General features: G+C 38.4%; 1 protein-coding gene across 6 annotated transcripts in view; it reads right to left on the minus strand.

Moving 5' to 3' along the window:
* Positions 1–25,499, minus strand: part of ZNF521 (zinc finger protein 521) — a 301,525-nt gene that overhangs the window by 118,141 nt on the left and 157,885 nt on the right. For 5 of the 6 annotated variants that reach the window (XM_081252740.1, XM_081252743.1, XM_081252738.1 and 2 more), the window contains one exon: positions 17,219–17,303. In XM_081252740.1, the coding sequence (XP_081108866.1) occupies positions 17,219–17,303 (85 nt within the window). The remainder of the gene's footprint in view (positions 1–17,218; positions 17,304–25,499) is intronic. The other variant, XM_081252739.1, reaches the window with a different exon arrangement.

Consider the following 25,499-nt stretch of genomic DNA (forward strand, 5'->3'; position numbering starts at 1 on the left):
CTCTTGAAAATGATACAGAGGCATCAAGAAAGTGTGTTTGTCTCCTTATACTATGCACACCAGCTGGCCCTGTATGTTGGGGTCAGATGCTTAAGCCTTGATTTCCTCATCTGTATAATGGGAAGAATGACGCAACCTCATGTCACAGCCTGAAGAATAAATGATCGAAATCTATTTGAGGGCAATATTGAGTGCACTTAACACGCAACATGTTTGCTTAATTTTTGGTCCTTACCAAAAACAAGATCCAGACCCTTTGAAATGTATTTCTTATGATTTACACTTCTATATGTGATCATTTATCAATCCACTACTGACAGGGAGTAGGAATTTGGTTTGAGATAGTTCCATACAGCATTTCACAAACCAGTTGCTGGTGTTGGTAGTGATGTGTATGTGTGTGTGTGTGTGTGTGTGTGTGTGTGTGTGTGTGTGTTTTAAATTTAGGAAAATCATGTTTCACGTACAGAACTGTCCTGGAATTTTAAGCATACAAGTTTGTTATTCCGAGCCATTTGATTAAATTTAACCACAGGAAACTCTTCCAAGTCCTAATGAAGCAGCATTTACATCTAAAAAGGGAGCCAAGCCAAAAAACATCCTTTTCTAATATCTCTCTTTCAAACATCAGACTCCAATATAAGCTCCATGGTTTTCATTTCACTTTTTTTTTTTTTTTTTTTTTTTTTTTTTTGCGGTATGCGGGCCTCTCACTGCTGTGGCCTCTCCCGTTGCGGAGCACAGGCTCTGGACGCGGCAGGCCCAGCAGCCATGGCCCACGGGCCCAGCCGCTCCGCGGCATGTGGGATCCTTCCGGACCGGGGCACGAACCTGCGTCCCCTGCATTGGCAGGCGGACTCTCAACCACTGCGCCACCAAGGAAGCCCTCATTTCACTTTTATACCATCTCTCTGAGCTGTTGGAAACAGGTTAAACACAAGACAGGGAGTGGTGTACCAGTAGGTCTTTGGTGAAAAGGGTTGGCAGCAGTTCTACATACAGATATGTGTGCATGTGTATGTACACACATACACACACACACGCACTTAACTACACAAACTATAAAAATTTATTTTAAAGAAAAGCCATTAAAAAATTAGAAAACTATAGTTACTGACAGAAAATTTGAATTGGAATTCAAAAATCAGCCATATAATTTAAGACCTTTGAAATGAATGTACTTTTAGTTCATAACATAACATGTGATAGCTCAAGACACAGATTAGGTAAAACAGGCCTTTAAAGAAAGTTAAAATTACCTTTTCATTAAGAGAGAAAAGTTTTTTTGCCTCTAAACAAACTGATACAACTTAGAAGATTATATTTTTTTCATAAAAGACACATATACTTGCACACAATTTTACTGACTGTGTCATTACTACGTTAAATTAAGCTGTTTCAATAACTGAAGAAGTTACAACTAACCGAAACAGCCTGGACATAGAATGCGATCTTATGATATTGCCAGGTTTCCAACATCACATTTATTCCATGCGATGGTGCACTTCAGCATAATAATGCGAGGATCCTAGGATGCAGCAGACACAGAAATAATGTCAAAAGCAATTCTTCACATTTGGATCTTACCACATCAAGTGCAAATAATGAACTTAAACATGAAAATGCAATTTGCTCCTTTTAAAGTATACATTTTTAACTCTTGCAAAAAACAAAAAAACCCCCACCACATTCATTTCCAATGCCTCAAGGTAAAGAGGATGGCATCTATCACAAGTGCAGAGAATGTCTGAAGGATTTAGAAGCAATCTTTTCATAATGCTTCTTTGGGTGAGGAAGTAGAGTTATGAGTTGCTCAAAATTCATAACGATTATTAAGTTTACATCCTCACAGAAGATCTGCCACCATTGCATCTCTCAGCTAGACTGTCAGCATCCCTGCCCAACTCTACTGAGAATAGGTCTCTGGTTCAGGACATTCATTCATTTTGTGGCATTAGTGCTCCAGTGTATAAAACAAAGATTCTGTCCCATTCAAAAATCAAACAAACAGAAACAAAAAACCAAACTGCCTCCAGTGGAACAAGGATACAATATCATAACTGAATTCAGGTACTCATTCTATCAATAACCCTGCATGGAAGTAACTTTAAAAGGGAAGTAAGTTTTTATTCCAGCAAGTTGATTCCAGATTATCAACTTGTGTGTCTGTGCCTGCTGGGCTATTTGAATGATTACTCTGTCCCTCAATGCCCTCAGCTATGACTGACCGGGCACCCTTGGCCATGACCCCTCACGGTAAGGAAGCTTCCTAAACAACAGTGAGCTTTCCTGCTTGATGAATTCCAACCTCACAGCTCATCTAAACTGAGCCTATGGGCTTCACGGTTTTCCTTCTTACTCTCCGCATAGGTCTACGGGAAGTTATGAAACATATTTTTCTAGTCCTCCCAGGAGCAAGGCCAGGTTCACAATTTGACCTCAGAAACACAGCAGTCCTGCAAAGCCAGACAGCCTGATAGAACTGAGTATTAGTGTTCTCTGCCTGGCCCAACACAAACCATAACATGCAGCAGGGAGCAATGTTGCTTGTGGGAAATGACAAGCAATGGATCAGTGGGAGAAAAATAATGGAATTTAATCACATAAAAATATCCCAGGCACACAGCTCCCTTTTCAACAAGCTGCCCACCTCAGGTGAGGGCACAATGTTCTTCTGAAACTAAACCACTTATAATTTACAAGGGAGCTACCTAGCCAGATCTTTTGATCAGATTAAGTTATAGGATTCTGGGCACACTCAGAGATGTTCCTTCCCATCACGTGAGTATATGCACCTCCTGGAATAATTTTAAATGCACGTACAAAAACACCTATGTACGCATCACAGATGTCTTGGATGTGTGAGAAACGATCCCAGGAACAGGGCAGGCCCATGTGAAAGACTGTCACAGACTAATTAAGGACACTGCTGCCGAAAAAGGAAGGGTGACCCTGCAGTCTTATTTACACAATTTCCAGCCAGAGGGCTGTGAAGTGGAGCCCCAGTGGGGGCATTTCTATCTGAAACCCAAGGGCACCTGCATTAAGGAAACTGGTGTAAATGAATCCCTTTGCTCAATGACAGAAGGAAAGACACCAATCCTTCAATTACCTTGGTACGGGATCTATGTGCTGACCCTCTTGGATTCTACATAACAAGACACAGTTATCTCTTATTTTATTATTATTATTATTATTATTATTATTTGCACTTCACTCTGCATTCATTTAGAAGGAGGACATTTTGTGGCAAGAACAATAAAGCTTTTTAGGCAGAAGGTAGTGATTCAAAAATTGCAAAACCTCAGCTTTCAAAAATAGCCTAAGTGACCTCTTGCAGTACTCTGGCCACTCCAGCAAGCAGGAGGCAACCCCTGTGAAGAGCGAATTCTGGCAAAGTTCTCTCTTCACAGATGATGCACAGCTTAAGCTATAATGAGTTTTTGGGTTACAAATGCTGAACGCATTAATATTCCTTGATGATAATTATCACAGTATAAGCACCTTTCCCAATGTGAGTAGCATAAAGCAACTGAAGCAGCATTTTTGCTACATTTGAAACAAGCTGGAAAATGGGATTTTCTACTCTTGTAACCTGGGGTCAACATACCTCAAGCACTGAATATTAAACACACCTCTAGATGAATCCCGCATCCCTTTCCTACTCTTCTGCTTCGTGTATACCTAAAGCTATCTCCTTTATCCATTCTTCATTATGAAATTCTTGATATGAACATACATGTGACATATATAATTCGAAAAAGAAATGTGCTTCTCCCCAATCACATGAATCCTGTGTTTCTTCTTAGGAGAATACAAATAGCACATAAGATCAGTAAGCCATGCTTTACAGATGAGATGTGTCTCTCTGCAGTTTGAATGAATACTGTGGTCACTGGCTGCATATAAAACAGGATGAAAATTAGAACTGAGCAAACAGGCTCCTAGAAGAACCAAATGCATCACACACAAGACAAACTACATACAGCCTTTATCTTTATACTTTCAAAACTCATCATACTCTTAAGCACTGCAAGGTTTACATGTGAATTCTAAGCCACCAACACGGTAACAGTCATGATGTCAGCAGCATTATTTACTGGCAATAGTTCGCTAAGAATCCTGGAAACCAATTTTCACTCCAGATTAAAAGGACAATTATTGTTATTTGGATAATAACCATCAAATATTATAAGAAGAAATTGATAAAGGTGATTCATTATGCATTATTTCAGTAGTATCTGTCTAAGATTCACTGTTTGCCTAGCATACCCCAAACGGACGCTGTATAGACTTCACTTACTATACCCCAACTGGATTTCATAATGTGCTCGGAATAAACTATAAACGGACTTTTCCTCATCTCTTTTTCTTCCTCTCTCTCTATTTAGTGAAAAAGAAAAAAATGTCTATTTTAAAGCTCAACTGATACTAGGATGGCTCAAAATCATTACAATATAAGAGCCTCCTTTTTAAAAAGTATGCTATAATATCATTTTAAGATTCTATGTAAACAATCCCAACAGCACTTTGACTTAACGGTGACAAAATGAAAGCCAGTTCAAACCCTTAATCCAAAGAATGGGAATTCATTTAGGTATTTTTTTAGGTGTGAATCTGCTGAACTCATTTGTACCGTGTTACCCACACTTCATTTAGATAATATGCCACGCTATAACTGCCTCAAGTTCTGTAACATCATTTTTACTTATGTGCTGCAAAAATGTTTTCAAATCCCATTTGAATAGAAGGCAGGGTTAGGAGGGAACCTTTACTAAATATTTAACAGCACCATCAGTTTATTAAATACTATAATGTGAGAGCCATGAAAACATGATATACAGTGATTGCCTTTTTTCTAAAACTTAATGCTTCTGCTCATTTTGAATACTCTGCAAGCCCATTCATCAGCAGAACTGATGCATTTTAAAAAGTCCTCATTTACTAGCAGATAAATGTGGTTAGAGAACCTTTTTAGTGTAGGAATGATTGGAAACCTACTTGGTTTTACTGTGCAAAATTTGCTTTGCTTTGCTCTGGCCTAGGGAAAAAAAACCCTCACAAAACCTTTAAAAGAGCATGCAAAGGAACACTGTTTAAAATAAGAGAAAGTAGGGGGTATTTTTGGTTCACAGGAATATAAATACACCAAAACAAGGCAACAGATTTACAGACAGCTGATAAAGTACATGTATTCATCGAATCCGGAAATAGTATCTCAAATACACATCGTATAATGAGATTACCCATTGTGACGTTGCTTTTGACCATGACATTGATGGCAGGTAATTTCATTTGCAACTATTCATAATTGCATTTTTTAGAAGAACGGGTTAATACAATTTTGCATTTAGTCTGTTAAGATATTTTTAACTAAAACTATGCTTTCTTTTAAAAAAAAAAGTTAATCAGAAATTCTGTAGCCTGTTGCAGTGGGTAGAAAGTAGGAATTCTCTCTGAAAAGATATTTCTATTCACAAAGAGATACACTATAGTCTAATTTAAAGAACACCCCCTTTCCACTGGAGGCCTGCAGAGTGAGCGTTTATCCTGTAAACACTGTAACAATGATTATCTGTGCTCCCCTGTTCTCAGTGGAGACTCTTGCTTTAGAAAATGTCTTGTGGTGACTTACTAAATTCAGGCTATTTCAATTAGTATTACTGCACATTAAAAATTAATTGCATTACTGAGTGGATTAAGGTTTAAATTTCAATTCTACAGTATGTGCACTAGAAATGACAGCTAAAAATCAATGCTCCTTGGCCCACAATCGGAAGTGTGTACACTTGAACAGCGCGGGCCTGGCGTCACCAGCCAAGCAGTTTTAAAAGACTTGATAGTTCAGTTGAAGGTGTGTCAGCTCTAATTCTACATTTTAGTTTGAATACTGCACGGTAGCTCAGCCTTAGAAAAAGAAAAACAGAACAACAGTTGACCGAACCATTTGGAAAAACAAATGGACACGGGTACTAAAATTATGACAGCAAAGGGATTAAAATTCGCATATGATTATACCCAGGCTAAAACCTTGTTCATAACTCTGTTTAATAAGAACACAGGATCCTTGACTTAAATCCACACTATTTTTTTTTTATTAGTTACTGACTGACAGCAGTCGGTTGGGGGCAGGAAACAGGTTATTTTGTAGAGACATTACTACTATGTACAATGCTCATAGTAACTTTATTCTATGGGGTTTTTTTGTTTTTATTTTATTTATTTATTTATTTATTTATTTTTGCGGTACGCGGGCCTCTCACTGTTGTGGCCTCTCCCGTTGCGGAGCACAGGCTCCGGACGCGCAGGCTCAGCGGCCATGGCTCATGGGCCCAGCCGCTCCGCGGCATGTGGGACCTTCCTGGACCGGGGCACGAACTCGTGTCCCCTGCATCGGCAGGCGGACTCTCAACCACTGCGCCACCAGGGAAGCCCTATTCTATGTTTTAAAGAAGCCCAAGAAGATATGGAAAATACAAATCCTTTCCTTAAACAGCGATCCTATTTAAGCCCCCTTTATAAATTATTAAATCTCTTTGGGGGAAGGGACAAATGAGTTGATCATCCTGACGACAAATTTATTACATCTAGACGAAACATGTGAAAAGAAATGGGTCACTTTTATTCACAGTAAATTTGTTCTTCTGAGAAGATGAAGATGGGGAACATTACAAACCAAGTCCACAGAGTAATGGAGGATCAATAAAGGCTCACCAAGCCACCCAGGGTATTTGGGTTTGGAACTGAATGGTGATTGGTATGTGCCTAAGAGAAAAAATGCTGCCTGCACTGTTCCTTAAGATGCCCTCTGCGGTTGCACCTGCACCGGTGGCCAAGAGCAAGTTCAGTGGCAAGAGAGTAAAGGACATGGGAAGTAATAACAACAATAAAAAGAATAATCTGTTGCAAATGGACCCCGAGGTGTAGTAGTCATCCCCATGCAACAATCACCCTTCACTGCAATTTACTGATGTGGCTTCATTACAATACAGCATATAAAGGGGCAACGTACAACGTGCACTCTTGAAAGCTATGTGGTTTGATGCAGCACACACCACCCTAGAAGGCACTGCTCGGGGAGCCAAGTCAGATTGTACAAAAGTGAAATTACCTGTAAAAATATTAAATAGAGACGTAACATGTGTACAGCATCGTGATACATGGGCGGGGGGTGGAAAGAGGATAAAAGGTAGCAGGGAAAGGTGTTTCCTTAGTGAACTATTAAAGGCATTCCAAATACATCTGAATTAAAACATCCTTTGAAGAGGTAACAACTTGTAGCTTTGTTAGAAGGAAAAGATAAAGGATATGATGTTTCTTGTTTGGGAAACAGAAACTGGCACTCTGTTTCCTATTCTGAGTCTTCATAAAATGAACTGAAACCATGTTCTTAGGTGAACTTTAATACGGCACATTCAGGTTACTATTATACAAAAGGAGAACACGATTCGCTTCTCCCATTCTGGCCTGGCTGTAGTTCAAAGTCTTACTTTTCAGTCAGTGCCCAGAAGATGCTGAAGCAATGTGTTAAGGTGAAAAAAGAGATTCTTTCCTCACTAAGGATCATTGAGTATGTCACTGGTTAATTCTTGTTCTATGATCCTCATTAGCATGACTCTCAAGTTTCTGGTTATCATATCCGAAATATTAAGACATAATAACTATGAAGGTGCAGGTAATTGGATATTAACCAGAACATACTTGACTGGGCAGGAGGTAGGGCCCTGCTTAAACTAATCCTGAAATATATTAATCACCAATTAATGAAAGGGTTTCGAATTCATTTTCCATTACAGAACACCTCCGAGTATCTAAGCTTTTTCTAACAGAATGACTTGGAATAACAGGATAGAAATAAAGAATATGGCCATTTGATGGTGGGTCTGAATTAATTATTTACAGCCTGTTGTCAGGTAATCATGAACACTATAGTTAAAGCCTTGATTACAGTTACGAAGCCTGATGCAAAGAAGAGGGGATACTTTTCAATGTTCAGCGGCCTTGGTTTAAATTCCAAATTTTTTTCCTTTAAATGGCAGAGCCATAGCTAAATATTTCACCAGAGAGCTGTCATAATATTATCTGAGTCTTTCAGCCTAAGCAGACTGTAGCCCTCCAACCTAACAACAGATGTACTCTTAAAATAAAAACCAATTAATGGGAGCCAGAGAGATCCAGCAAAGGCATGCTTTGTACATAGTAAACAGGAAGTAGTAAGAAGGTGGTGAATATATTGATGGATAAAAACCCTGACTAAGTGGTGGTTGAAAAGTCACCACCACTTAGATGGAAATAAAGTAATGCTGAGAAAAGAAAATGGAAAAAAAGGAAAAGAAAACAGAAAGAGGAACATAGAGAAAAGGAAAGTCATATTTCTCTAAAATCCACGGGGCTGTGAGATTGTGTCTGATGTGTCACAGATGTTTTCCTAGTTTGGTTGTAAAAGCCCCCACTAAGCTCCCTAGAAAAACTTCTGTACCTATTTCACCGAGTTAGAGAAATTGCTACCAAAATGCTATTCATCTTTTTAAAAATTTCCAAGTACAGTATCCTCACAAAGAAACTCTAACATCTTTTCCAACTTAAAAGGTGTGCCCCCCAGATTCTCTGAAAAAAACTTACATTTTCATATACAAACTACTATATATAAAATAGATAACTAATAAGAACCTACTGTATAGCACAGGGAACTCTACTCAATACTCTGTAATGGCCTATATGGGAAAAGAATAAAAAAAAAAGAGGGGATATATGTATATGTATAGCTAATTCACTTTGCTGTACACCTGAAACTAACACAACATTGTAAATCAACTATACTCCAATAAATTTTTTTTTAAATGACATTTTTATGTCAGAGAAAACAAGGTGTTTGGATGAATGCAACGGAAGCAAGGGACTGAAATGATGCCATCTCTGTTTTTCCTGCCTTTAGTCACTTAATTTGATGAAAATAGTTAAGAAAACTCCTGTTATCTCCAGATTTTTTAAAAATTTCTGTTCTTTGTTGAATTTAATTTAATAATTCTTAAATAAGCACTCACGGCAGATGAACTAAGATACACAGGCATGTCAGCCCTTTTATCAACAATTTTGCCATAGAAATACACAAACATTTCAATGGCTCTTCATTAGCAAACAAATCAACAAGTGATATTTTAATGCCTGACTTTATTCCATCTCTGTGGGGACCGTAGTTGAGAGTGTGATGTACAGTACAGAGAAAGGAATCATCAGCCACAGCGTCCCAGGGCTCTCTCCATTGAGGACTTCGAAGCCTCTGCTTAAAGAGTGCATTTAATTGACTGATAGACAGTAGCTTCTTTGTTCACAGAAGACAGCGAAGTAATGGCAGCTTGAAAATCGTACCATCTACAGGGTCTCCTGAGACTAGTAACAGGGGGATATGTGTCAGGAATAAATAAATAATCTAATTATTAAGCCACTTCCTGTCAAGTTAACTCCAATTTGTTGGCTTTTGAAGGCAACAAAACGAGGCATTTTTCCTCATTATGCTTCTCTTTTTATACCAGTGGTAATCACAGGCGGATTAAAGGGTGCCTGATTGGTTTTTTTGTCAAGGAACTGAGAAGCAGCCAACAGTACAGAAAAACAGAGTTGGGGTTAGAAGAAATTTCATGCTTGTCTCCTTTCCAGCTCCCTAACAGCCCACACGGCTGCCCCATACAGAGCTGCCAGCTGTACAGCAAATGTGTACCCCTCCAACTGAGGCCTACTGGGCCACAGGCGCCATCCTGAGAGCTGTGAGGTACCTTGCAATCTTGGCAGGTAGCTACTGCTGTCATAGGCATAATTCTAAAGGTGACCTAGGAAGCCCTATCAGCTCACCAAATGCAACAATATGAGCAGCTGAAGTTCAACGCCTACTCTCCATATTGGCTCCCTTTCCTTTGTTTACTGCTATGATTGGCCCCCCAAGTAGGAAATAACCTATGGAAATAGGTCATCAGAGACCTTTTCTTTGTATGTGTCTGAGCCGATCCTGTGGAAATAGGTCACGATGCCTATGCGTACGTGGGCCTGTGTGTGTGCGGGGATCGATCTTTTTATCTTTTGCTGATGACTTTCCCTGCCCTCCATTGAGAAATGTTTTGCAAACTTCATGCAGAAACAGACACCCACACTTGATAAACAACATATCAGACGGTGAGTGGAAACGGATATGCCCGTGGCACATTCTACTGCAAGTCAAAGGAGAGGACAAAACCAGAGCCAGAAGCCCTACCAACGTCTCTCAGACAGTCACATGGAACCTTCTATCTGCCACAGACTCTGCCCAGCATCTCTGTATGGAGCTTAGGAAGGAAGGCTGGCATCCCGTAATTCTTCTTGGGAACAACGTTCTTCTGAGGTCTCTTTTAGGACGATGTGTTGTTCTAAAAAGTAACAAGAAACTGTATCTTCCATCTGTCAGTGGGCTCAGTGAAAACCCCCAGGCTCACAGAAAATTAACATCAGGAGAAATGTCTGAGAGGCTTTCGTAGGCGCTTGTAAATTAGAAACTCCACTAACTGCCAGTATTTTTACTCTTGTAAATCAAAGCTGCTAGGTGCAGGCTGAAACACAAAACAAGGATAAACATCCTGATTTGTCTTTAAAAAGCTTAACACTGAAATAATAGAGAGGCTCAAAGATTTCCTTGAAAAGTTGCTTCTGAAATAAGAATCCAAATAATCAGGATGAGCTCTTGAAAACTGTATCTTATTCCAAACAGATTTTTTTTTCTTTGAAAAGATCTTTTTGCTTTCATATTAAACTGTCTTTGTTTTTAGAAAGGCTCACGGTAGCGGAGCTTGATAATTTCCTGTGTCACCACTTTGCGCTTGGTAAACGGTGTAGCTATGTTCTATTTATGCCTGCGTATGTCCTTTCTGAATACGTCTTGAATTTTTGTTAAATTGTGCAGATAATTAAACCCTCTTCATATTTACAGTCTGCTTCACTGGTACCATGAATTCTGTTTTCAGTTACTGTCTGCAAATTCCCTCTCTGAACAATTTCATACGAAGCAATAACACTTCATTTTACATACGTTTTATCTGATGTCCCCATACAGAGCTGCCAGCTGTACAGCAAATGTGCGGTTCTCAAACTGAGGCCTACCAGGCCACAGGCGCCATCCTGAGAGCTGCGAGGCACCTTGCTGTCACTGGCAAGCTTCCTTGCTGTCACTGTGACCATCACTCCACACTTCATACAACTTAAAATCATCTGATTATTAGAATTTGTGGCCCACACTCCATTTTATCCTTTATTTAATCTATCCCCACATCACACATTTGTTTAAATGTTTTGGCTGCTTTACAAATCATGCAGCCATCTGCACAGTAGGTGTGACACCATTTTTTAGACAAAAGTTACGTGGCAAACAAAGATAAAGTCATTTGAAATGCTTTGGTGTTTGTTATTCTGCCTGGTTCACTTGGACCAACTCTAAGAAATAAATAGAATTATCTGTGTAAATCGATGAACATCTATAAAAAACAACACCCAGCAGAACGCGGAGCTTGCTCCATTACCTACGTTAATATCATGACAGCTGAGGAGAGATGACCTGGCCCACTTCTCATCTCTCCTGTACAGATGGCTATTAAAGAGAAAGTATCCCTTTTGTATGGTCCATGTAGAAACCCTTTATGGGCTTTTCAAATAAGCCAGCATTGCCCACATGAGGGTAGCTTTCTGTTACCATTAAACTGCCCAGATTTTATCTTTTTTAATTCAGCTCCAGATGAAACAAGCCAGTATTTCAACATATTTAACACCAAATGCTTGTTTCTTACTTCCCCGAGTTTTGTAAGCAATCAACTGAAGATGACTTAAAAAAAAAAGTCAACAGTCTTCTCGTTTAGAATTCATGTAAACTCCAGAGAACCTAAGGACTTGGAGCTTCTTAGGACAGTGCAGGTGGACACATATCTATACACCCACACATATATACACTATTGTAGATTCATTCTATTCATTTTTTTTTAAAAAGCAGCCAATGAAAGCTGAGAGAGTAAAGCACAACATGGCTCTTTATCTCCCTATGCAGAGATCCATATCTTTGGATATTTCCCCTTCAGACACATAAAATCCAAAACCATTATAGCCCTCAAAATATTGGTTTTAGTTTATTCTAAAGCAAAAGCACTCAAGCTGAAATGTTTCAGAGGTGATGCTGAATGTCACAGAACTATAATGAAGATTAGTACGTAGTGCACCATCCACTAAAGAAATGGAAATGCCATTTGTGACCCTGGGCACCAAACAAATTGCAGAACATACGGATGTCACCTGCCACAAGCACAGACTAAAATTCCACCACACTGTACAAAACTGGCCTATGCATTCCTTTTGTCTTGATATTAGTCCTTCATAGCACGTGTAACATAATACATAGGGTAGATATATTCCCACGAGCACTGCGGAAAGCTTGAATCTTTTCATGATCTTTTTTTTTTTTTTTTTTTTTTTTTTTTTTTTTTGCGGTACGCGGGCCTCCCACTGCTGTGGCCTCTCCCGCCGCGGAGCACAGGCTCCGGACACGCAGGCCCAGCGGCCATGGCTCACGGGCCCAGCCGCTCCGCAGCACGCGGGACCCTCCCAGACCGGGGCACGAACCCGTGTCCCCTGCATCGGCAGGCGGACTCCCAACCACTGCGCCACCAGGGAAGCCCATTTTCATGATCTTTTAAAAACTGTAACTATCGGGCTTCCCTGGTGGCGCAGTTGAGAGTCCGCCTGCCGATGCAGGGGACACGGGTTCGTGCCCCAGTCCGGGAAGATCCCACATGCCGCGGAGCGGCTGGGCCATGGCCGCTGAGCCTGCGCGTCCGGAGCCTGTGCTCCGCAACGGGAGAGGCCACAACAGTGAGAGGCCCGTGTAGCGCAAAAAAAAAAAAAAAAAAAATTGTAACTATCCATAAGGCACTGAGTATTAGAGATTTGAATAAAAATAGTTAATATCTATCCATCTGTGTTTTTGTATTAGTTGTCATTCATAGTCCCAAATTCTAGCTTTGCTTTTCTAAAAGATAAATACGTTTGCTTCATCCAAATACTCTAAGCGTCACCCTTGATCCGGGACATGTTTGTTAATGACTATTTGTGGATTTTCCTATTTTTTCGCAAAAGAGTGTACTCTGCCACCTTAGATACAATTTTGCTATTACATCACTCGTCTTTCTGATCAGATGAAAAATAGGAAAAAAAAACTTATTAAGTAAGCATCTCTAAGTCAATTTTTAACCACAATTCTTAAGTAAATGGTTTATAGTCATTCCCTTCATATTCTCCATATGAGAGCTATGAAAGCAAAGGCTGGAAATAGCCATAGCTATATAATGACCACTTGTCCTCCAAAGGCCATGACTGTAGCCATCAATTCCAAGGATAATGGTATTTCTCCCCTTTGATCATTTCTTTGTCAATCTGACTGGTCTTCGATGGTGAGCTTACTGCCGGTTGTCTACCACCAGCCGCTCGCAATTTGCTCCCTCTGTTTCATGAGACAGTTGTCTGTGGCTGTTTGGAACACATTGGTCTCTTTGGGGATTTATGCGCTAGTTGCAATGCCAACCTCCGTAGTGATCGAAATTTCTTTCTAACTAAAATAGATAATTAGAGGCTGGTAACTATTGGTCAAGAATTATCAGAGTGAAAAAATTAAGCTTCTCATAAATAGTTCTTGGCAATGTCATCTCTTTGTATTGTCGCATGCCTAACAACCCTTTATTCAGAGCACTTACAAATTTGCTCTACTGCTGTTGAGCCTCATAATTTTATATGAGGCAATCCCTTTCCTGGGTTAAACACATTTACATTCTCTGGTCTCATCACGATCTGTGCTAATCCATACCAAATAATAATAACAACAATGATAATAATAATAACAGAAATCTCAAAGAGGAAAGAAAACAATAAATATTTACTGTGCTGATAAGAAGAGAAGTGAATAATGAATTAAAGGACAGTGCACAACGGCTTCTTTCTGTATTTTCAGGTCAAAATCCAGTGTAAACTATGTGAAAGGAACAGAGGAAGACAAGAAAAAATGTCTCATCTGTGCAGACTTTAAAAGAGGGAAATCTTTTCCCCAGGAAAGCTGTTAAAATGTTTTGTAGCTCTTTGTGTGTGTGTGTGTGTGTAAACAAGAAGAGAAGAGAAACCTCTAAATAGCCACTGGTCTGATTTCTTACTGAAACTGTGTCAAAATGCAATCCAGACTGAGGTTTTCTTTTTTTCCTTAATAGACATAAGTCAAATCCCGAATGCATTTTTATTGAGTAATTATTCCTGCAACTCAAACCATGTGTTCACACCTAGCTGCAAAATGGCACTTATGCAGAGCATCTCCAGTGTATACCTGGTAGAAACACTGATGGTTTTCCTTTCACAAATGTCCCTGGCCAAAAGCCTGAGACTAGCATATCCAGAAAGAAGCATGGAGGTTCCCTGACATTGAAATTGCATTAAAACATGTGGGCTACATAGAAGCAAATGCAAATGACTTGGTCAAAGAAGGGATTTAAAGTTACACCTCACTGAGTCATCTGCAGACCTTGTTTTCCATCAGGTGACATAATCTTTCCCCAGACTGACTGAAATGGAAAACAAAATCTGTAAAAACACTATAGACCCTCTTAACAAAAAGAGTAAGAGGCTTTTCAGATAGCCTCTAATCTCTCTTCCCTGCTAAATGTCTGGTTGAGATTATTTTTTGATTAGACAGAAAACATACAAAGATACACAACCTAAAAATACCTACCCTCAACGGAGGTATTTTAGCCAACAGAATCATGCTGCCTGCCTCATTTGAAAAACTAAGCATCACACTGGGATTTTAAAAAGGGATATCTTAGCCTTTGTGACATCCTCCCCTTACACACTCTCTCTCTAGATATTAACAATGTGGAGGAAGTGTAGGGACTTGGATGCATGGTCAACAGATGTAACAATTAAATGGATACTATTCATTTGTTTGGGCCTCAAGTGCAAGAGAATTACATATTTTATTATTAAAAAAGCATGAATATTAACTAACTAGGCCCTCTGTGAAAAGGAATAGAATTTGCTTCTCTGATGGAAGGTGAATTGTTAAACGCTCAGATCCCAAGAGGAGATGAGTGTCATATTAATCCACCATAAGGTAGAGGGGGGAAAGCTTTGGGAAAGCACTAATGATGCAAGGAATATTAAGAGAAATACTAAGGGAAAGGTATAAAGCAATTTAAAAAAAGGACCAGGACAAACCAATGAATGTTTTGGACAAATGATACTAAAATCAAAAATTCCTCTCACACTCAACATTCCATTCAGATTCTACGTGTACAAAAGAACATTAATACTGTGTTGAAAATATATTCCATTTGTTCATCTGGGCCCTGGGATAAATAATAAATCCAGAACCAGAAACATGTTTACATAGAATAAAACTAATCAGAAGCACAACGATTCACTAACTTTTCCACAGGCTGCAAACTTCCAAGAAATATTCTCACTAAAGCCCATGTAAAACTGTAGCATAATGCAGAACCATTAATGACTCTCACCAGTAAACTCTACTCAAGAAATAAAGAGATGGAAAATATTAACACTCATTATTTGGAAAGAAGAATTCATTTTTTCTAACCCATGCCGCCCCCCACACCAAGTCCATTTTGAAAGTTTATGTAGAGTATTTTTTTGGAATCCAAAATAGAAAGGAAAATAGAAGAAACATTTCAATCTCTCTTACACATTGTCATTATCTTCTAAACACTCAGTAAAACTGTCAGTGTTATTCTGGCACATTTAAGAATAGGCCATTTAATGTATAAGAAAATCACTAATAATATTAGTACTTAAATCTGGAAAATATAGAGATAATGTGACCAATATTTTAGACCAATATTTTAGCTCTTAGGCATATGTTCTATTTTGCATAATTAAGCAGTTAGTCTTTTATAAACCATAATCCTCCTAAAGACCATCATTTGAACACTGTACAGCAAATCCTATCGAAAACCTACTAATAAAGTTTCCAACATACTTCTGACTTCATTTTCATTAGTATATACAAGAGCATTAGAAGTTTTGTTATAGCTGGTTTTAAGGATCGGTAACTATAGTTGGAGCAACCCTTCTACTATACGTTCTCAGAATGCAGCTGATTAGTGTCTGATAAAACTTGTTTACCCCTGAAAATGAGTTCAGAGTCTAAAATGTTGAATTTTCTTTCCTTTCTTAGAGTTTGAGAGTAGGAGACCATGAGGTTGATCAGACTTTTAAAATATTATATCACAATTATTTACAGTATTATAAAACACCATGAAAGGAGTATGAAATAAAAAACTCTCAGAGTGTAAAAACACAAATGAATGACAAAAATAGTATAAAGTAATAGCAACTGCCATTTTACTAGTAGAAAAAGATCTGCTTGATAAAGTTTAATTGGCTGGTAAAATTCTTAGTGTTATTACTAAGTGCTTATCAAATTAAAAACATAGGAGGTAACCCCAGAGGAATTAAGGGATAATGGGACAATATGAGTAAGTGAAAAAATTATCCTTTTAGTTCTAGCCCATGTGATAAATGCAAAATCCCTGAAAACAGTGGCTTAGAGCGACTTCAGAGATCTTTACCCAAACTGCTTTTACAAAGATCTGTGTAAAATTTGGTGGGGAATAAAAAATGATGACTGAATTCTTTATGTGATCGTTATGATAATGATTATTTCCAGGCTGTTGAAACCATACATATAAAATTATTTTACGGCAATTTAAATTATTTATGTTTCCCTATCACAAAAACTCACCACTCTACATTTTGATACAGATGCTTAAGCAACACACAGCACTGTCATTACCATAATAACTTCTGAAATTAAAACCTGTCTAAAACTCTATGGAAAGCTAACATCCAGTTCATTAACCATTCCTGTTAGTTTTCAATAATGCAAAAATGATTAGAAGTTTAATTTGTTAATCACCTGTGTTTTGACAGGCAGTAGATACATAATCCTCTCCAGAAGTCTAAACTAGCCCTTGCAGAAAATAAAATGTGCTAATGTCTTATCAGGCCTAATAATAGTAATAAAACAATCAATCATACTTAGGTAAATCATTGATGGTTGAACAATTAATTCATCTTTAACTCTGCTTAATTATATAGGCACTGATGTACACAAGGAGGAGAAAAATCTATGGGTAATAATGTTTAGAGTGTCACTCACCAATCATGTGATTTGCAACATGCACCTGAATGTCCCATTCATTGTAGAAAACCATCTGACACTTGATGCACTGGTAGGTCTTCTTCTGAGAAAACAAGTATAAACAGAATTACTTAGACACATGCATTTTTTAAATTTTAATTTAAATTTTTAAAAAACCCAACCCTACCTACTCACAGCATTTTCTTGAGACCTTGGTCTTATATATGTTGTTAACCAAGCTTCTGTGAGGCCACTTGGGCAAAATTCTATGTCCTTACTATGACCTTATGGCTTGATCCTAACACTATGCTTTTAGTTGCAAACAGTTGGAAGAAATGAGGGCACATAACTATGGCATAATATATGTTTAAAGATACCTAAACTCAAAAACAGAAGTTGGTATTAAAAAAATATCTGGGGGTTTCCCTGGTGGTGCAGTGGTTGAGAGTCTGCCTGCCGATGCAGGGGACACGGGTTCGTGCCCTGGTCCGGGAGGATCCCACATGCCGCGGAGCGGCTGGGCCCGTGATCCATGGCCGCTGAGCCTGCGCGTCCGGAGCCTGTGCTCCGCAACAGGAGAGGCTAGAACAGTGAGAGGCCCACGTACCACAAAAAAAAAAAAAAAAAAAAAAAAAAATCTCTAACACATGGCTGAGTTTCAGAAACCGATGTCTTTGAAGATCAGGCACACTTCCATTCTGACCAACATAACTGTGGTGTTGTTTCTAGATATTTGTAAGTAAAATAGCCAATAAGTTAAGAGTCACAAAATGTAGCTAAGAGATATAGAGACAATAATTCTAAGGTGAAGTATGAAATTTAGATGATGTTTCAGAAATTGCTAAGTACTAGCATTTAAATACATATCTTCTATAAAGAAATCATGTCATATTGAACATTCTAACATCATTTTATCATTTTACACAAAAGTCTTGTGGATAGAACAGGATTTATTATAATTCTTGTATCATAAATAAAGAAACTGAGGTCCAGAGAAGTAGAAAAATATGCCTGATGTCACAGTGCCACACAGCTGGGAAGAGAAATAAGCTCTCTTGATTCTAAATGCAAGGCTCTCTGATAAAGGCAGCTTTTATGATTTCACATCTTTATTATTGTGTCCCCTATACAGCTCAGTACATATTGGATGAACTCAATAAGTAAAGTACTGCTTAAGTTTTCCAGAACACAGTTACATAAATGCCTTTATGATGAAACTTGATATTTATAATTAAAAACCACCTTGGAAAACAAAATAAAGCCTTATGAAATAATCCATTTGAAACACTCCCAAAAGTGAGAAAATGACATTTGTAAAATCACATCAATAACAGTTTGTTAAGGCATTCTTATAGAATTATCACTTCATCAGCAGTCATATAAAAATTGTTTTACAAACAGTAGCAATAGAAAATATCAGTCTGTCGATTGCAATTAATTTTAAAGAACTCAACAAAATCAAAGTTAAGCACAAAAGTGTAAATGCTGTTAACGTAAAGTTTTCTTAATTATTGTCACTTAACATAGTATTTGCTTCCGTAACAGAGGATGGTATTCCTTGAAAAACACAGCAGTGCAGGCATATTTCCAGTGGAAGGTTTCTATATAATCTAACAGGCTTTGTACATTAGGCATGTTGTGAATTGAGTGTGCTAGGTCTAAATCTAACACGGACTTGAAAAACCCTGACAATCACCAAAGAAGATTCACTGTGCTGAGCTGTTTACAAGATGCTTTTGATGGTAACATATAGAGCAACATGTGTTGCATAAATAACATCTATCCCTTTTTTAACAATATTTCCCTTTAGAACTAGTTAGAAAATATTTCTTACTCCCAGATGACCTACATTATATACTGTTTATTAGCATACTTCCAGCATTATTCCTGATATGTGACCTTGCTGAACAACAAAGAAACATAAACTTAATGGCTAGTCTCTTCTCTTGTTAGCAGAGTAAAACATACAATATGTCGAAAACTGTGTCCAAAAATGATGACTGATGAATATGTTGGCAGAATATACTAGGGCTTTTTTTTTCCTGGTCTAATAATAAAGAACAAAATCACTTGACAAGCCAAAATAATAAAATATCAGCACTTACTATTGCCTTTAAAATGAACTGACACATTTGAAGATCTATGTTTATAAGTTTTCTTTTATCATTGAAAGAAAATGCTTTTGTCACTATTGATAATTCAAATACTAATGCTACTCTTAAGACAACGTCCAAAATGTTACTTTCCATTCTTATTAACAAAGTTATATTCTGATCTACAAGCTCCTAAATTTGGGGTTAGATGGAGTTAAGAATTTAATGTGATGAAAAACAATATACCATGGTCTTAAAATGCTGCAGCTTAAACTTCATCTCACTGTACATCTCGCATTTCCCAAATACAAAGCAGTGATACACCAATTGGGATGTGCTGTAGTTTTCTTTTTAAAGCTATGGTATAAAATTCATTTTTACCCTCAAATTTTTTTAAAAAAAATTTAAAATGACCTTTAAAACATTCCTTATTGTAATTATAGACTCTTCGCAAAATATCTGAACGACCCCCTGCCTGCCCGCTTCTCCCCCATACACCATCTTTAAGTAAAGCAGTTATAACCTCTGAAAGTGTTGGCCTTGCGGGGCTCATTCCCTTGGAGGTAAGGCCATTCCAGCTCTGTACAGCTGAGGTTATGAAGGAATTCTTCCTCATTCTAGGCCCAAATCGACTTTTCACCCGTTGGTCCTAATGCTAGGCTCTGTAGCTATAAAGAACAGGCTGAACTTCTTGTCTAAAATGACAGTGACATGAACCCCTTTTCAGACTGAAAGTAGAGTTATGGTGTAAGAAATGCTTTGAGCAACTTTCACTATCCCCGTTACTTTCCTCCAAGTCAATCTTTTAACCACCAGAACCCCAAATTAAGCATAATACTCCAGGGATGCCCTGACCGGTGCAGAGTACAGGACTGTCACCTCCCTTAGAACAGCTGCTTCCATCTACATAGAAGACAACAACAAAAAGAAAGTCAACTGAGACCATTTCTTGTAAAAGCAGATAAAAGTAGAAACAGAACTTCCATTGTTTGGGTCCCAGATTGGCCTTTATCAACGCTTAAGTTGTCAATTTACTTGAAATGCTAATTTAGTACAATTTTTAAAAGAGACTTTTTTTCATTAGCCTGTTTTAATGTGCTACTTGAGAGTGGGGTTGTCATTTCCTGATTGTTCTCTTTTGTTTTCTGATACTGATAGATGTAATTATCAAGGATACAACTTTTTCCCAGCACCTCATTATTTTTGATTGATTTTGAGAACAATTTAAATGTGCCTTTTTGACACTCTTGTTTTCAGTGATATTCTGGTTAAGGTACTCAGAGACTTTCAGAAAAGATCATCTCATAAATTAAAAAAAAATGATTAGGATCTCTAATAATGTGTACTTAAAAAAAACACATTATTCTGATTAACCTCCCTCCCCATTCAATCTATATTCCATTACGACTTAGGCTTCACATTTAGCCTCATCGAATTAAAAAAAAAATTATACTTTGTAGTTGTAATTACTTTGATTATTTTTAAAAAACAAAACACTGAGTGTAAAAAAAAAAAATCAATGAGTCCATAGTAATCCTCAAAAACAGAAAAGGAAAAAAATTTCAGTTGCCACCATAGAAGTGACTATTACATGAACCTCTTGTCCTGAAAATTAGTAATTAAAGGCACAGAAGCATCATGATTTTTCAGGAGGTAGTGTAGTTCATGCCTTTTTGATGAGGGAAAGCTCTTTTTTACCGAAGGCTGACAGTAAGGGATGACAAAGTTAGAAATTCACCATTTTGCAATGCCAGTAAAATGGTCCAGGATAATCATTAATGGATGCTAAAACTATTAGGAGAAAGGTTAGTCTCAGAGACACAATTTTCATTCTTTGATAACAGCAAGAGAAAGATGTACCTTTACAGAGACTCATCTGGTGGCAATCACTGTAACCAGACTATTTAGCTTACCATTACTAATAATGGATATTATATGTCTCTCAGTGTGATGCAGTATGAAGTATAATACATCATAATAAAGTATTCTTATCTAAAATGTATACCTGAGTCTAATTAAGCCTTTAGATGAAGCATTCTAATTTGGGGGAAATGCAGGGATAGAGGAACATGTGTTTCTTTGAGGAAAAAACATTACAGAAATCCAGAATAATCTTCACAACAAATCAAGAACATTCTTGGCCTGTTATCTTCAAAAAGTTAACATTTAAGGGGGAAAATAACTGGAGAGATTGTTCTCAAATGAAAGAGAGAAAAAAGACAACTACTTAATGTACTGTGAGGTAAATATAATGTGTGGTTTCTGAACGGGGGAGAAAACAGCTATAAAAAGGTTTTTGAGGAAATTGGGGAAATCTGAATATCAGCTGATTATTAGACAATATTGAGGGATTACCACTGTTAACTTTCTCAGATGTGATAATGGTATTATGATTATGTGAGTAAATGTCCTTTCTGTTAGGAGATGCATACGGAATATTTAGATGCGAAATGGCATGATGTTTGCAATTTACTTTCAAAAGATTCAGAAAAGGGGGCTTCCCTGGTGGCACAGTGGTTGAGAGTCCGTCTGCTGATGCAGGAGACACGGGTTCGTGCCCCGGTCCGGGACGATCCCACATGCCGCGGAGCGGCTGGGCCCGTGAGCCATGGCCACTGAGCCTGAGCATCCGGAGCCTGTGCTCCACAACGGGAGAGGCCACAACAGTGAGAGGCCTGCGTACCGCAAAAAAAAAAAAAAAAAAATCCAGAAAAGAAGAACATATATAGTCATATATAGATAAAGCAAATACGGCTAAATGTTAACAATTATTAAATCTAGGTGCACGCTTGAACATTTTCGTAGTAACAAACAAGTGGGAATAAATGAATAGGGTAATTCATAATATGTAGTTTTGTCAACATTAAACCCCATCCCTTCTGTTCATTTTACATTCCCACACTTGGTGTACACCAAAAATAATTTGTGCTTAGTTGTTATAAATACCTTTGTAAACATTTTTGTATTGTTTGGAGGGATTCTTCAGATGTTTGTTTTTTACGAATCTAATGTATAAACCCTAAGAGGGCAGGAATCATTGCTGACATCCATTTCTGTAGTAAAGTAATAACAATTCCTTACAATTGCATCATGCTTTACAGTCTATAAAAACTCATAGGGGTGGGCTGCCCTGGTGGCGCAGTGGTTGAGAGTCGCCTGCCAATGCAGGACACACGGGTTCGAGCCCTGGTCTGGGAAGATCCCCCATGCCATGGAGCAGCTGGCCCCGTGAGCCACAATTACTGAGCCTGCGCGTCTGGAGCCTGTGGTCCGCAACAAGAGAGGCCGCGATAGTGAGAGGCCCGCGCACCGCGATGAGGAGTGGCCCCCACTTGCCACAACTAGAGAAAGCCCTCGCACAGAAACGAAGACCCAACACAGCCATAAATAAATAAATAAAAATTAAAAAAAAAACTCATATGGGTGAAACTCGCAACAAAACTGTGAGAATAGATAAAAGAGGGATTATTATCCTCATTTACAGATTAATTAAATGACTTGTCCCAAGTCATGAAGGTTGTGAATACCATAAGTAAGGCCAATATTCTACCCTGTCTCCCACCCACTGGGTTTTAACACAGTTTAAACTATGATCGTTTGCAGGCAAATTTACAGCTGCATTTTAGGTGCGTTTTGGAAGAACGCTCTCCTTAGAATTGTTTAGTGCTTTGGTCCTTGACAATGCCAGGGATGGTATGAGACTAGCTGATGACACTGAAGGAACTGTTTCTAGACACTTTCACCATAGGCTCCCAGTCCCAGACCCTTGACCAAGATCCACTGGGCAGAACTGGCTCCCCAAAGTCCCCCAGTCTGCTTCAAGATTTTCTTTTGCTCTCAGTGTCTTGAAGTTTTATTGTCATATTTTCAACTGTATATTTATGTTTATTTGTCCTGCTCAATACTTAAAGGACAATTTCAATCTGAGGGTTCAGGTATGTCTCCAATCCTGAAACCTTTCAGTGACCTTTGCTTCCGTTTTTATGTATCTCTCCCACTTTCCATTCACTGCCACTGGAACTCCTGTTAGACACAGACTGGAGCCTCCCAATCTATCCCCCATGTATCTTAACCATTTTTTCATTCATGTTTTAAAAATTGGCTTGTCCTCTATGTTCTGGTCTAGGTGATGTTCTCTGTCCTTTTACAAACCATTGGTTCTCTCTTCACTGATGTTCAGTCTAGAGTTTATCCTATCGACTAAAGCTTTTATTTCAATGACTATTTGTCATTTCTAACGTTTCTAATTTTAAATACAAGTGCTCTTTAAAAAAAAAAATTCTACTTGGATTTGCTCCAAAATTTGTCACTCTTTTTAGTGAAAATTATACTTTCATTTGTCTTTCTAAGCTTCTAAACATACTTATTTCAAAGTCTTTGTCAGACTGCTCCATATAATTAATTTCTTCTAGAATAGAATCTTGGTCTCATAGCAGTTGGGTTTTATTTGTCTGCTTTACTACATGAATCTAATGAATCATTCACATATTTTGGAATCTTGGTTTGAAGCCCATTTTTAGTGAAAGGTTTTTACTCTATGTGCTCATTCCTCCCTTTCCAGTACTTTTGCCATTGCTTCTACTAGGCCATCCAGGCTACCAGACCAGGCTAGGTCACACAGGGGCACTTCCTGTGTGTCTGCTGTGCAACAGGGAGGTCAGAGACACTATGAGCTGAATCACAGGACCAGCATATGGCTAATTCAGTTTTAAGTCACAAACTGTATCTCTCTTCCTACTCCTTTAACTGTACAGCTCACAGGCCCTAGATCCATGTATTGCTCAGCAACAGAACCTTTATTCTAGTTTCCTGTCATGAGCAATGAAGTTTCTCCCCAGGTCCTGCTTTAAGCAGCAGGTCTGGCTTTGTCCCATAGGTAATGAGAACTCTAGTTACCACTTCTTATTTCTGGAATAGAGTCCAGGAGACCCCTGGCTTCAACTCTGATAACCACTTGGTTTTTAAATTTGGTTCTCAGATCTCAAAGATGGACAACTGTTTTGAGGCTGACTAAATCCATTTGGTTTTCTAACTTTCTATTTTGTCTATCATTGGTATATGTTTGGAGCATCAAAGCATGAAGTTACAGAGCCATTTTTCAAGGATATCCCACAGCCCTCAGGCCTCTCTATATCACCAATCCCAAACCTTGGCAGTGGCTATCAAGGAAGAATTAGTCTCAGACTCAATCGGGACCCCCTGAAATTAAGATGTGCACAATGATGCTATAAAATACCAATTCTAAATATAACCACCAGTCTTAGTAGGAAAGCAACTTTAGGATTCTCTTTCTGCAATTAGTTACTATGCAGTGGCTTCATCATTTAGCTGTGTGACAAATCATTTAATGACCCTAAGTCTTAGTTTCCCTCCCTGTAAATTAAAAATAAAACTTACATTTATAGTTGATGTGAGAAGAAAGTAAGAACTATATAAAAGTGCTTAGCTTAGTACCATGCCTACCATGTAGCATGTCTGCATTAAATAGTAACTACCTTTATTACTTTTTTAAAAATTAATTAATTTATTTATTTATGGCTGTGTTGGGTCTTCATTTCTGTGCGAGGGCTTTCTCTAGTTGTGGCAAGCGGAGGCCACTCTTCATCGCGGTGTGCGGGCCTCTCACTATCGTGGCCTCTTTTGTTGCGGAGCACAGGCTCCAGATGCGCAGGCTCAGTAGTTGTGGCTCATGGGCCTAGTTGCTCCACGGCATGTGGGATCTTCCCAGACCAGGGCTCGAACCCGTGTCCCCTGCATTAGCAGGCAGATTCTCAACCACTGCGCCACCAGGGAAGCCCCCTTTGTTACTCTTTACTTGATAGGTTATTAGGGAGACGGAATGGAATGCCCGATGAGCTGTATGGCACAACAAAGTTGTTTGTCAAAGATTATTTCTCACTCTTTTATGTGGACTTCAAAACCATATTAAAATTTCCCTAAACTAGAATCCAGTAATTTAGATTGTATGGAAATTAGCAAGGGCCAAACAAATGTTTATTAAATAAATCTTTAAAAATTAATTGCATAGGCACTTCCGGGTAAGATGGCGGAAGAGTAAGACGCGGAGATCACCTTCCTCCCCACGGATACACCAGAAATACAGCTACACGTGGAACAACTCCTACAGAACACCTACTGAATGCTGGCAGAAGACCCCAGACCTCCCAAAAGGCAAGAAACTCCCCACATACCTGGGTAGGGCAAAG

This window comes from Mesoplodon bidens (assembly GCF_964165515.1).
Source record: "Mesoplodon bidens genome assembly, chromosome: 13".
NCBI lineage: Eukaryota > Metazoa > Chordata > Mammalia > Artiodactyla > Ziphiidae > Mesoplodon > Mesoplodon bidens.